The 13,856-nt window shown below is 48.6% G+C and overlaps 1 protein-coding gene across 6 annotated transcripts in view; it reads right to left on the bottom strand.

The window, feature by feature from the left end:
- The window catches only part of LOC123053012 (uncharacterized), a 30,052-nt gene extending 17,061 nt beyond the window's left edge, over nt 1-12,991 (bottom strand). For 5 of the 6 annotated variants that reach the window (XR_006425263.1, XR_006425262.1, XM_044476381.1 and 2 more), the window contains exons 1-3: nt 12,715-12,991; nt 12,518-12,633; nt 12,255-12,390 (exon numbers count right to left, since the gene is read on the bottom strand). Coding sequence is in view for 4 of the 6 variants with exons in the window: in XM_044476381.1 (XP_044332316.1) it covers nt 12,255-12,390; nt 12,518-12,633; nt 12,715-12,870 (408 nt within the window). In the remaining 2 variants the exon portion in view is untranslated. The remainder of the gene's footprint in view (nt 1-12,254; nt 12,391-12,517; nt 12,634-12,714) is intronic. The other variant, XM_044476384.1, reaches the window with a different exon arrangement.
- Nucleotides 12,992-13,856: the final 865 nt, after the last annotated feature.

Genomic DNA, 13,856 nt, shown 5'->3' with positions numbered 1-13,856 from the left:
ACTTATATTCCCATGAGGCCATAGGCCGATATATATACATGTACAGGTGTGGTACATATGCAGGAAACCCCTTATACTACGGGATAAATACAAAGGGGTATACATGACTTATATTATAACTCTAACACCCCCCCTCAAACTCATGGTGGAGGAACAACACTGAGTTTGGAGAGATAAAAGCCATGTTGTGCTCTAGTCTGGGCCTTTGTCAGGAAATCCGCCAACTGTAACTCGGAAGGCACATACTGAAGAGCAACGACCTGATCCTGCACAGCAGCGCGCACATAGAAAGCATCAACACCAATATGCTTGGTGAGCTCATGCTTCACAGGATCGCGCGCAATGCTGATAGCACCTGTACTGTCAGATAAGAGCATAGTCGGTGTAGTGACAGAAACACCAAAGTCCTGAAGTAACCAAGTCACCTCTGCCGTCAAAAGAGCCATAGCTCGCAACTCAGCCTCAGCACTCGAACGGGAAACTGCAATCTGTTTCTTCGTCTTCCAGGCAATGAGAGAACCGCCAAGAAAAACACAGTAAGCAGAAAGCGAACAGCGATCAGAAGGATCACTAGCCCACGTAGCATCCGCATAGGCCTGAAGCTGTAAAGAACTGGAGCTAGGAAAGAAGAGACGGTGAGAGATCGTACCCCGAAGATATCGGAGAACACGAAGGAGATGACTATAATGAACCGATGTGGGAGCAGAAACAAACTGACTCAGGATATGAACCGGATAAGAGATGTCCGGACGAGTGACAGCTAGATAGACAAGACTGCCAACGAGATGACGATAACGCGTCGGGTCAGGGAGAGGATCACCATCAGTAGCACGAAGGTGAACATTGAGCTCCATAGGAGTCTCAACAGTGCGCTCGTCAGAAAGTGCAGCACGAGCAAGAAGATCCTGGATATACTTTTCCTGGGATATAAAAAAGCCATCAGAGGTAGAAGAGACTTCAATCCCAAGAAAATAGCGAAGAGGTCCAAGATCAGACATAAGAAACTGCTCACTAAGACGGGCCTTTACAAAGGCAATATACTCGGGATCATCCCCAGTGATGACCATATCATCAACATAGAGAAGAAGAAGAGTCCGGCCACGAGGAGAAAGGTGAATAAACAATGCGGGATCGTGAACACTTGCTGAAAAACCAGCAGTAGTGACCACAGAAGCAAAACGCTCAAACCAGGCGCGAGGGGCTTGCTTAAGGCCATAGAGAGAGCGACGAAGACGACACACCATGCCATCAGGAACAGAATACCCAGGTGGTGGCTGCATGTACACCTCCTCACGCAGCTCACCATTAAGAAAGGCATTCTTAACATCAAGCTGAGATATAGACCAGGCGCGACGGGAGTGATAGGGGAGTCAGGAAAAGTGAGAAAAGAGATATCCTCCACGGAAAAGACCGAGGAAGATGGGCGTGGGTAAAAAGGACGAGACTCATCAAAAGTCACATCTCGAGAGATACGCATCCGACGACCGACAGGATCCCAACAACGATAGCCCTTATGCTCATCACTGTAGCCTAAGAAGACACACTCAACAGACTGAGCGGTTAGTTTGGTGCGTTCGCGAGGGGCAAGAAGAACATAGCAAACACAACCAAACAAGCGAAGCATCGAATAATCGGGAGAGCGATCAAACAGACGCTCAAAAGGAACACCACCCTGCAAAGCAGCAGATGGCTGAAGGTTGATGAGATAGACAGAAGTGGAGATAGCCTCGGCCCAAAAATGAGGCGGAAGAGAGGCGGCGATCATCATAGCACGAGCCGTCTCAAGAAGGTGACGATGCTTGCGCTCAGACACACCATTCTGAGCATGAGCACCAGGACAAGAGAACTGGGCAAGAGTACCCTGCTCAGCAAGGACACCACTCAACATCTTAGAGATATACTCACCAGCGGAGTCAGCACGAAAAACACGAATGGGTGAAGAGAACTGAGTATGAACCATGGCAGCAAAACGCTTATAAATAGACAACACCTCACTACGTGAAGTCATGAAATAAAGCCATGTGTAACGAGAAAAATCATCAATGAAAATAATATAGTATTTATGACCACCTTTCGAAGTGAAAGGAGCCGGACCCCATACATCAGAATGGACTAAATCGAAAGGACGCTGAGACACTGACTCACTATGAGAATATGGTAGCTGAATCTGCTTGCCAAGACGACAACCCTGACACTCTAAAGAGACATCTCCTGAGACAGACCCCAGAAGGCCTCGACGAACTAAAGACGATAATCGAGAACCACACAGATGACCAAGTTGATGATGCCACTGCTGGAAGGAACCAAAGAAGCGACAGCAGCGGAGGAACTGGCGATGGTGGTGGCAGCGGAAGGAACATGAAGCCAGTCCAACTCCCAAAGACCCTGAGAATCACGGCGGCGAGGGCCAGCCCCAACCAGAGTGTGCGTGCGACGATCCTGGACAGAACAAGAGTCAACATCAAGGATGACACGACAACCAGAATCAGTAAGTTGACCGGCAGAAAACAGATTCATGGTAAGTCGAGGAACATGAGCAACATCAGGAACAGAATAAGGAGTAGAAAGATGGCCTCTACTGGCAACAGAAAGTGGAGTACCATCAGCAGTAAGGACATGAACAGGAGAATCCAGCGAGCGAAGAGAAGACAAAGCGGAAGAATGAGAAGACATATGAAAAGAAGCTCCAGAATCCAGAACCCATGGGGATGTACCTGACTGTGTAGAGGGCGGGTGCTCAGTGCGGGAAGCATCAGTCACAGAACCAGCAGTACCCGTCGAGGAAGAACCTGAAGCCGCGAGCAGACTCTTAAGTCTCAGAATATCCTGCTCGGTCAAAGCAATGGCTGAAGCTGGCGAGGGAGATGACGCAGTCCCTGATGATCGCGCCTTGCGCAGGTGTTTCCGCTTGGTGTAGCACTGGGACTCAATATGACCATCATTCTTGCAGTAGTCACAATGTGAACGGGGGCGACCTGAGCCTCCAGAAGGAGTGGGCAAGAGCGGCGGAGCACTCGAGCGAGAATGGGGCGGTGCAGCAGGTGGAGTGGAAGAAACCCGAGTAGCGAGCACAGAGGGAACCTCCAGCAAACCAGCACCACGTAGGCGAGTCTCCTCAGCACGAATCTCTGAAAGCGCCTCCATGAGAGAAATACGGCCACGAGCAAGCAACTGAGCACGCCGGGGCTCAAACTCCTTACGGAGCCGAGACAAGAACTCGTAGACGCGATGAAACTCCAAATCGGCCTGGACAGCCTGGCAGCAGGGGCAAGTACGACAACCAGCACTGCGGAGAGAATCAAGCTGGCGCCAGATAGCAGAACTCTGTGCATAAAAGTCGTCAACAGTAGAGTCACCCTGCTGAAGAGCATGCTCCTGACGAACCACAGAAAGGTATAAGGCATCACCAGAGGGCTCATAGCGCTGACGAAGACAGGTCCACATCTGGAAGACAGTAGGAAAACCCAGAAACTCAGAAGCAAACTGAGGCAGAACACTAGCAGTGAGAACAGCTGCAGCACCAGCATCATCATCAAGCCACTGGGTGTAAACAGACAAAGCACCATGATACGTCTGAAGAGCCTCCTCATAAGCCAAAGCCCTCTCATCATAGGCACGATCAGCAGCCTCATCAGCAACCTTAGCCGCATCCTTGGCGGCCTGATTAGCATCCGGAGGAAGAACCAATGGAGTCGGCGGAGTAGGGGCCACCGGAGGAACCGGACGTGGCGGACAGCAGACCTCGCCAGAAAGAACACCCCAGAGACGGATGCCACGCATGTGAATGCGCATGAAGCCAGCGAACTCGGTGTAGTTGGTACCATCGAAGATCACCGGACAGCGAGGAACAGCAACAAAGCCCGATGCAGCAGACTTTTTTTTTTGCAAAGATCGAAAGCAGCAGATCGAAACCGGACGAAACCAGCGGCTGGCTGCGTCGATCAGGGGCAGCTGGGAGCTGCGCCAAGCGGGACGGGCTGGGGCCCTGGAGATCGGCGGGGCGGGAGCAGGCCGAGCGAGGCGGGAGCAGGGGCCGAGCGAGGCGGGAGCACGGCGAGCGGGAGTTCGGCGCCGAGCAGGACCAGCGGGCGCCTGGAGATCGAGCGGGAGAAGCAGCGCCAGGCGGGATCGGCGGCACCCAGCGGGCGGCGGGAGCGGCGCCTAGCGTGGGGGAGCGCCTGGCGGCCGGCGGGGACGGGCTGGAGAGGCACCAGGCGACCGGCGGAGGCGACGAAAAATCGCGGCGGCGGCAGGGACGGGATCGAGCACGAGTTGCACGTGCGAAAAAGAGACCTAAAGCTCTAATACCATGTTAGGAATAAGCAACTTATATTCCCATGAGGCCATAGGCCGATATATATACATGTACAGGTGTGGTACATATGCAGGAAACCCCTTATACTACGGGATAAATACAAAGGGGTATACATGACTTATATTATAACTCTAACATTGGAAACATGGACAAAGCAGAAATTCCAATTTGTGTATTCCAGCTGGTAAAGCATGGCCCAACAAGACCAAATCAATCGGCTGCTAGATGCTCAATTAATAAGTAATGGTACACCAGAGAGATTGATCTTTTAAGATCAGAATTGCAAACTCATTCACAAAAGGCATGTTTTGAAATTTCACCCAATGAAATGAAATTTGGTTTATTATATATTTGCAAATAAGCAGATCAGAACCAATGCAAATTTGGATTGTTGGGTCCCCGGATTATTTGAGCTATATTCTGATCATGCAAATGCGTGCTCCACAAAGATCATGCACTACATTTTGTATGTAAAACACCACAAAATGAAAAGTATAGAGGAAAAACAAGATCACGCAGCCCATACACAAATGCATAAGAACAAGACCGAGCCCAGTCAATACCAAGAGCATGCTCAACAGGTGAGATATGCTTTGTGCCAGTGGCCATGTTGATCAAGTTACATAATCAAGTAGGAACATATGCACGGAACTTAAGGATGGTAGGTAGCTCATGTATACATGTCTTCGTGCCATAAGCTAATATCTTTTACTAGTCCATTTCACAATATCTGTCAAATCGAGGAAAACTCCTCGGCGAGCGATGGCCCTCCCACCACCCACCACGGCCCTGACCTCCTCCCCGGCGATCTCCCTTCTCATCCACTAATCTGTGGATCCCTTCTGGCGATCTTCTCCGGCGTCTTCTCTGGATCAAGCCAATACCCATCATCTATGGGTTCATCTGGTGGATCTACCCTTGGCTTGGATTTCTCCAAGCTGCTTGTGGAATGCGAGTGGTCTGTGCGGCTTGCTCCCGTCCGAGTCACTCTAGGCAGGACTGTAATGATTTCGCGCGCTCCAATGGATTGGTTTGGAAGCCAATTTCTGTGCAACAAAATACGATTTTCTTGGAATCCTCTGCTTGTCATGGGAAGGGAGCCGGAGTTATTGGGATAGACTGTCCAGTCCCATCGCCGCCGCCCACATTGCATCTTCCCTCTCCTCAACCCAAAGAAAACCCCAGACAAGCTCCTAGCTCATCCATGGTGAACTACGAGCTCGATCCTCAGCGCTTTGTGCCTGCTGGTCACCACATCATCAACGGCGGTGACCGTCGCCTTCCTCGCACCTTCTTCACGCCTGCAGCTCACCCGCCCCGTCGCCATGAGGACTACATGGTCGCTGAGGTGATGCCCGCCCCGGAGGGGCCACTCGGTCCGGTGCGTGAGGAAGTTGTGCAGTTCTTGCAGGATAGAGGTATTTTGGTTCGCTCTGCTCAGCCGTGGTTTCGTGGGGTCGGTCTGTTCCAAGTTAGGGATCCGTCAGTCAGATATACCTTGATTCAGCATGCTCCTTTCCCGCTGGGCAACGATCGATTTGTTAGATTTATGAAGCATGATGAGGGGGAAAATTTCAAGGGGACGCATGGTTTTCGTAAGGGCTGGTTAATGTTCATTGGTATTCCCCTAGATTACCGCACTCCAGAGTTCATCTCACAAGCTGTAGGCACTTTTGGGAAGTTTATCTCTTGGGACAGTGAAGATCCTTATCTTGTCAGAACTTTGGTTTAAGCTAGCTTTCCAGATACGCCTCTGGTTCCACGAGATGTGGTTTTTGGAGACCATGCGGAATGGGGTGGTGCTCAAGTATCGTGGACTGCTGCATGTTATGTTTTGGGTGCAGACTTTGCTGATCAAATGCCGAACAATGAGGACCCAATGCCCTTGGATGGGAATCCTCATCCGTTGCCTGGCAATCTGGTTCCGGATAATCTGCCTTTCATTCTGCCTCCATACCCAATGTTGGGATGGAATGATGCACCTGTTGTTCAATCTCCTCCGCCTGTGAATGATGTAGCTCAAAGGTTGGGGCAATGCCTTGTGGGGAGATGATGCCGAGGTGGAGCAGCCCCGCAGCCTGCAGCTCCAGAGCAAGATCAGGTCTCCATTGTGATTGATCAACCGGATGGATCGGTTTCTGTGGAACAGCAAGATCAGGGTAATGATTTGCAGCAGCAAGATGTTCCTCCTCTGCCTGACCAACAACTTCAACCTCTGCAGCAACCTGTCTTAATGGAGAACCCGCTGGCAATTGTGCCTTATCAGCCACCTGTCGTTCAGCACCACGAGATTTTTATTGGCATGGCACATATTGTGGCAGGACCTCCTCTCCCTCCGGAGATGATTTGGAAGAGGTCTTTTCAGAACCTGATGTTTGACTTTTCTGTTAAAGAGGTGCCAAGGTCAATTTTCTTCAAGCTAATGGGCTCAATCATCTACTCCAAGCGCTCCTGGTCAATAGCTTTTGATGAATCCAGGAAGAGTGGCATCTTTGCCCATTATTGCTCCTGCTAGAAAGTCTGTGGTGGTCAAGCGCCCAGTGGCAAGGGCATTGTTTGAGGAGTTGCCTGTGGATTCTGATCCGGCTCCTGAAGAGATCATGTCTGTTGATTCTGCTGATTCTGTCCCTGCTGATATTTCCTCCTCACCAGTAGTTTTTTCTGTGCAGAAGCAAACAGCGGAGAGAAAGCAGAGAGGAAGGAAGAAGGTACCGGCACCTATTGTGGACACGCCACTCAGACGTTGCACTAGAAGCGCGGCAAAACTGGATGGTTTCAAACATGTTGTTTTTGAGCAGCTCTCTCTTCAGCCCACGAAGAAACGCCCTCGCTCCAAGCCCATGGATGACGAGGCCCAGCCCATTTCTGCAGGTCTCCCTGGCCAAGACAAGCAGCCTAATGCTCCCCCACACACTCCAATCCATGTTTTGCAGGCTGGGGGAGCAGAGCTGGAGATTGATCCCTCCCTCCTATCGACGGACAAGCTTATGGTTGATCCAAAGGAGGATTCTTCTTCATCTTCGGCTTAAATGAATCTGCTAGCTACTTTGTTTAGGCCTGGAGAGCCTCTTATATTTGCTACTTTTATTGTCGCTTTGGGTCTTGTTATGGATGTTGCAGACTGCGATACTGAACTTTGTTATCTTTTGGGTTGGATTACATTGTGTGTCATGCTTCTTTTACATTACTCTTATTCGGTTGTTAATGAATCGTGTGACAACGCGTAACTGGAAAATCTTCTGTTGGAATGTTCGAGGTCTGAATTCTGATGCTAGACAGCGTTCTATCAGAGAAAAAGTGACTGAGAGTCAATGTGCTGTGGTTTGTCTTCAAGAAACAAAGCTTTCTATTTGCTCCCGTGCAAATATTAAAAGCATCTGTCCTTCTGGCTTTGATTGTTGAGTCCCCCTCGAGAGGTGCTTCTGGTGGGCTTTTAACTGCTTGGCGCTCAGACATGTTTCATGGTACTCTGGTGGATGTGAAACCCTATGCTATTGTCATACACTTCACCTCAGTACATAATAATGAGCAATGGTTTCTAGTGAATGTTTATGGCCCTTGTCAGGGTGAATTGAGGGATGAGTTTGTTAACTGGATTTATAATTTGGATATTGAACCAGAACAGAAATGGATTTTGATGGGGGATTTCAACTTTATTCGACCTCTTGAGAATAGGAATCTCCCTGGTGGAGATGTCAATGATATGTTTATTTTCAATGAAATCATAGGTCACTTGGGTCTTTTGGAACTTCCCTTAAAGGGAAGAAAATTTACCTGGTCAAATATGCAAGACATGCCTCTTCTGGAATAACTTGACTGGGTTTTTACTTCTGCTAGTTGGATCAGCATCTACCCTAGGACACAAGTGACTCCTCTTGCGAAAACGGTGTCTGATCATGTTCCATGTTTAATTTATATCAGCACTTCCATACCAAAGGCACATATTTTCAGGTTTGAAAACTATTGGGTTCATCAGCCAGGTTTCCTGGATTGTGTGCAGGAGGTTTGGGCTAGGCCCTCTCACAAGGCCCATATTTCAGCAATCATTGTTGATAAATTAAAGGCCTTGCGGTTGCTTTAAAGAAATGGCAAAAAGGTTTATCCCATATCAAGGGGTTGATTGAGAAGTGCAACTGGGTGATTCTTTGGTTGGATAATCTTGAGGACATGAGACCTCTCTCCAGACCTGAGGCCAACTTCAGAAAAGTTACAAAAACTTCACCATGAACACCTTTTACACCTGCAATATTTATATTGGAGGAAGAGATGTACCATCAGGTATATCAAAGTGGGAGAGGAAAATTCCAAGTTTTTTCAGGCCATGGCAACTGAGAGATATAGAAAGAATTCTATTGCTAGCCTGTTGTTGTCTGATGGCTCTGTTGCATCAGATCATGAGGAAATGGCCAAGGAGTTCTTGATTTCCTTTAAGGGCAGAATGGGTACTGTTTTGCCAATATCTTTACAGGAGGATATCTTGTCTTTAATCCCAAGAGTACAGGGCTTGGAAGTGCTCACCAAACCTTTTGAACTGAAGGAAATTGAACAGGTAATTAAGGAGATGTCCATTGATAAGGCTCTTGGGCCTGATGGTTTCAATGGACTCTTCCTAAAGAAGTGTTGGCACATCATCTCTGCTGATTTTAGTAGGCTGGTACATGAGTTTCATGCTGGAACTGCTCAGTTGGAAAATCTCAATGATGCTTTCATTACACTGGTCCCAAAGAAGCAGACTCCGGAGAGTGTGGGGGACTTTAGACCAAAATCACTCACTAGTGTTGGTCTAAAATTTCTCACCAAGCTAGCTGCAAACAGATTTCAAGAGGAGATCACCAAATGTGTGCATAAGAACCAGTATGGTTTCATAAAATCAAGAACAATACAGGATTGTCTTGCTTGGACATTTGAGTACATCCACCAGTGCAATCAGTCTAAAAAGCCCATTCTTCTGCTTAAGCTAGATTTTGAAAAGGCTTTTGATTCTATCCAGCATGAGGCAATTTTGAGGATCCTTTTGGCAAAAGGTTTTGACAATACATGGATTACATGGATTAAACAGTTGTTGTCTTCTGGAACTTCCTCTGTACTGCTTAATGGTGTACCTGGCAACCATTTCAAATGCAAGTGTGGAGTAAAGCAAGGAGACCCTATTTCTCCTTTCCTTTTTGTTATTGCTGCAGATCTCTTGCAAACAATGATTAATGATCTACTGCAGCAGGGTTTGTTAAGTCTGCCATTGCTAACTCATGACCCAGATTTCCCTGTAGTACAGTATGCTGATGATACATTGCTCTTTTTAAATGCTGAAAGGTGCCAGTTAGAGGCACTGAAATCAGTGCTCTGCTCTTTCTCAAAGGCAACTGGTCTCCAGATCAACTTTCATAAATCTTCCATGTATCCTATCAATGTGAATGCATCTGATGCCACATGTTTAGCTGCCCTCTTTGGCTGTCAATTAGGCACAATGCCTTTTACATATCTGGGCTTGCCAGTGGGGACTACCAGACCTAAAATTAACGACCTTCTCCCCCTGGTGGACTGCATGGAGAGAAGATTGACAGCTAGTTCATGGTTTTTGCCTCAAGGGAGTAGATTGCAATTGGTAAACTCAGTAATTTCTTCCCTGCCTATCTACTTCCTTTGCAGCTTGTCAATTCCTCAGGGTATTCTCAAGCAGTTGGAAAGAATTCAGAGACAATGTTTATGGAGGAAATATGGTCAGGAGAAGGGCCATTCCCTGGCTGTCTGGCCACTTGTTTGCAGACCCGAGTCCAAGGGTGGTCTTGGAATCCTAAACCTTGGTTTGCAGAATGAAGCTCTTTTTCTAAAGCATCTTAATAAATTCTATAATAGACTGGATGTGCCATGGTTCATTTGGTTTGGGATTCTTACTATTTCCAAAGAGTCCCCCATGATACAACACTACGTGGTTCTTTTTGGTGGAGAGATGTCTGCAAACTCATGGATAAATTTAGGGCAGTTACTTCTGTTAATGTTCACAGAGGAGAAATAGGGTCTCCTTGCCTCTGTCTGAGCTAGCCTTCCAAGAGCTCCAACAACTTTCTTCATTGATGGGAACATTCCAGTTGGACAGTGGCTGCCCTGATTCCTGGGTGTGGAGACATGGTAAAAAGTCAGACTATACTGCAAAGAAGTTCTATGACTTTGTGTACCAGCCAGTGGTGGCAAATCCCATTTTGGGGTGGGTCTGGAAGAGCTGCTGCACCATGTCAATCAAAATGTTTGCCTGGCTGGTCATAATGGACAGGGTTAACACCAAGAACATGATTCAACGCAGGCATTGGAGGATTAATGATGGGCCTGAATGCGTTCTCTGTCCGACTGGGGCACTTGAGGACAGAAACCACCTCTTTTTCCAGTGCAATTTCAGTGTCCGTGTGTGGAATTATCTGCAGATCGTTTGGAAGGATTGCAATGACATGGTGGAAATGGCTTTGCATGCCAGAAAGGATTTCAGCAAGCCTTTTTTTGTAGAAGTGGTCTTCCTTGCTTGGTGGAATATTTGGAAAGTGAGGAATGACAGAGCTTTCAGGCATATTCGGCCTTCTTTCAGGGCATGGAGGAATGGTTTCATTCATGATATAACGCTCCTCTCCCACAGAATCAAAAAGAAGCATAGAGATGCCTTGCTTAAGTGGATTGATTTCCTACCTCCTTGAGGAGGTCTTTTGTTTCTAGTTTTGTAATTCTTAGGTATAGTCTCTTCGCCCCCCTTGTATAGCTTTCTCTAGTTTTCCTTTCTGTTTTTCCTTTTCCTCATCTTGAGGAACCATTGTATTTGTGCTCTGTTTTTTAATAAAATGCTGTGGGGTGTAAGCCCTGCAGTCTTCAAGGTCAAAATAAAAATATCTGTCAAATCGCATACCTAGGAGGCACAACATTGAAATAATAATTGATGCAGGTGATCATGCTTGCTCTCATGAGATAGATTATTAACATATTTATCTGATAAAAGCATTATCCAGTTCCATCAAATATATTTTTCTGCCTCTATTAATATTTTGGTAGCATTTTGGTCACTGCTGACATGATTCTGATTCCTTCTGAGAGACAATCAAGAGTCAGAAAGAAGCACTCCGAACCATTTGCCGGAAAACAGTCCTAAGACAGATTTTGGTTCTTTTCTAACATGTGCTTACTTCCAGAGCCAAGACAATAAATACATAAACAATCAAACATTCTAATAACCCCTGCTGGTATGAGTATAAATATTCTGCAGCATCCAGATGTATGAGGGTTGCGGTGGAAAGCAATAGTGCAACAAAGATACAAATTAAAGTATTAAACCCTTTTCCCATGTTAGCTACCCCCATATATTCTGCTTGCCAAATTTATATGGCAACTTCTCTAATTCAACTACATACATAGTATAAGACCGCTAGGCATGATCATATCTTCCGTCGACTTCTCGGGCATGTGCATCCTAAGTCATACAGTTAGGTCGGACATGTGAATCATAAGTCATACAGTTAGGCTTGGACCTTACTCCTGAGGTGACTAAAAGATAATTAGCATGGGACGGTTACTATTTTCAAATAATAATCACAATACGGAAGTTCGTGGTTCGGCCAAATTTCACGGAGCATATGCGTCTTTGGACTCTGTTCTATTATTTGCTTGCATAGAGGACTATAACAGAAAGTGTCACTAACACTAGAAACTGGGCACTCCTCTTTCTGGAAACAACTCCGCTTTACCCGTATGCAGCCACCCATGAAGGCATAAATTGTACTAGTACTGGTATTCTCCTTCAACAGCAACAACCAGTACACAGTACACACGCCTTCAGAATACGATCAAGCAGGGAATCCACGCCCACCATTTCTGGCTGCACTCTGACCCGTCATTAAAGCAAACAAGCTGCACGCATCCAATCCCATCCGCATGTTGAACGGCTCCGAGAGAAGCGGACACGGACCTGGAGGTTGCACGCGAGGGCGTCGAAGTCGATGGAGTCGATGTCGCTCCCCTCGTCAGCCCCTGCCCCCGTGCGGTAGTTCTCCATGGACACAATCACGACGCACCCCAGCACCGATGCCACCTTCTCCGCCAAGCTGCGCAGCACGGCACCACCAGCCCCAAATGAACAACCAATCAGCTCCTTACCAAACGAAATAGATAGCATCGAACAGCCATCGCGACACGGTCGCAGGGGTGGGGGAGAATATGGTTCTAATCTACCTGGTCTTGCCGGAGCCGGTAGGCCCGCCGATGCCGACGGTGACGACAAGGCCATCCTTGCGCTCCCGCAGCTCCTGGATCGCCTTCACGAGGAGGTAGTAGCCGCGGTCGAATGACTGCATCAAACGCAGCGGGTGGAATTAAGGGGGGAGTAATGGAGGAGAACAGAGAGGGGGGCGAAGGGGGAGAGGGTTTACCACATGGAGGGGGAGGGACTGGAGGATGGAAGAAGAGGAGGAGGAGGCGGCGGCGGCGGCAGAGGCGGATGTGGGGGAGGGAGGGGACGAAGGATGGTGGAGCAGGAAGTCGCGGCCGCCGGCCTCGAGGCAGCGCTGCAGGAGGTCTGCATCCATGGCGACGAGGTGGAGTGCGGACGAAGGAAAGAAGGGGGAGAAAAATGCTTCTCCCTCCTTGAGTTCTTTTTTCAGATAGCTCGAGTTTTTTGTTTTCTTTTTTATTTTTGTTGAGAGAGAGGGAGAAAGGGTGTTGGAGCTTCTTTAAAAAGAAAAACAATCATCTGCTCCTACCAGAAACAAGCATAGCATGAGCCACCCAGTCTCCTCACCGCTCGGCGCTCCTGGCCGTTGGATCGGTGTTTTGATGCATTCTTGGCCGTCCGATCACGCCCTCAGATGATATCGGCCGTCGGATCAAGAGGCGACACTGCTACAATGAATAGTAGCTTCCATTCGATTTTTCTTACTGCCTTTTCTTACTCCAGAATTACTTTGTTGCCTCGCTGACGTGTGGGTCCATCCCTGGTGGGCCACGCTGGTCAGCCGCTGTGCCTGCGAGCGTGGTATGTATGTTACTTAGTGTAGAAGTATTCGTGCCACCGCCTGTAAAACTGGATGTCCGCCGAGGGTATGTTGGACATTTCGCGTACCCCTATAAAAACGAAGCACTAGCGACTGAAAACCTAGCCGCTTCCTCCCCTTGCGCGGTCGCGCCCCCTTCTCCCGTCCCCCCGCATCCGAGCCGCACTTACCCTAGAGGCGCTCGATGCGGTGCTCCCTCGTCGCTCCTCCGGTCGCTAGGCGACGTGGGGGCTGCAGGCGCGCCGCCTCCCCTCGTCCAGCCCTCCCCCCGACCTCGCCGCCCCACACACACCTTCGCTCGCCTAGCCCTCTCCCCGACCTCGCCGCCCCACCCACATCATCGCCACCGACGCCTCTCAAACCTCGCCACAGCGGACCTCTCTCCTCGTCTTCCTCGCACCACGGCGCCCGCAACCTCCTCCCTCCCGTCAACAGAAGGGAAGGAAAGAGAAGAGAGAGGATGAGCGCACCAAACGGCGGCCATGGCGCTCGCATATTTGCAGGCGCCGTCATCCGACCTC

Source organism: Triticum aestivum, chromosome 2D (assembly GCF_018294505.1).
Source record: "Triticum aestivum cultivar Chinese Spring chromosome 2D, IWGSC CS RefSeq v2.1, whole genome shotgun sequence".
Lineage (NCBI taxonomy): Eukaryota > Viridiplantae > Streptophyta > Magnoliopsida > Poales > Poaceae > Triticum > Triticum aestivum.
This window is presented reverse-complemented; position numbering and strand designations above follow the sequence as displayed.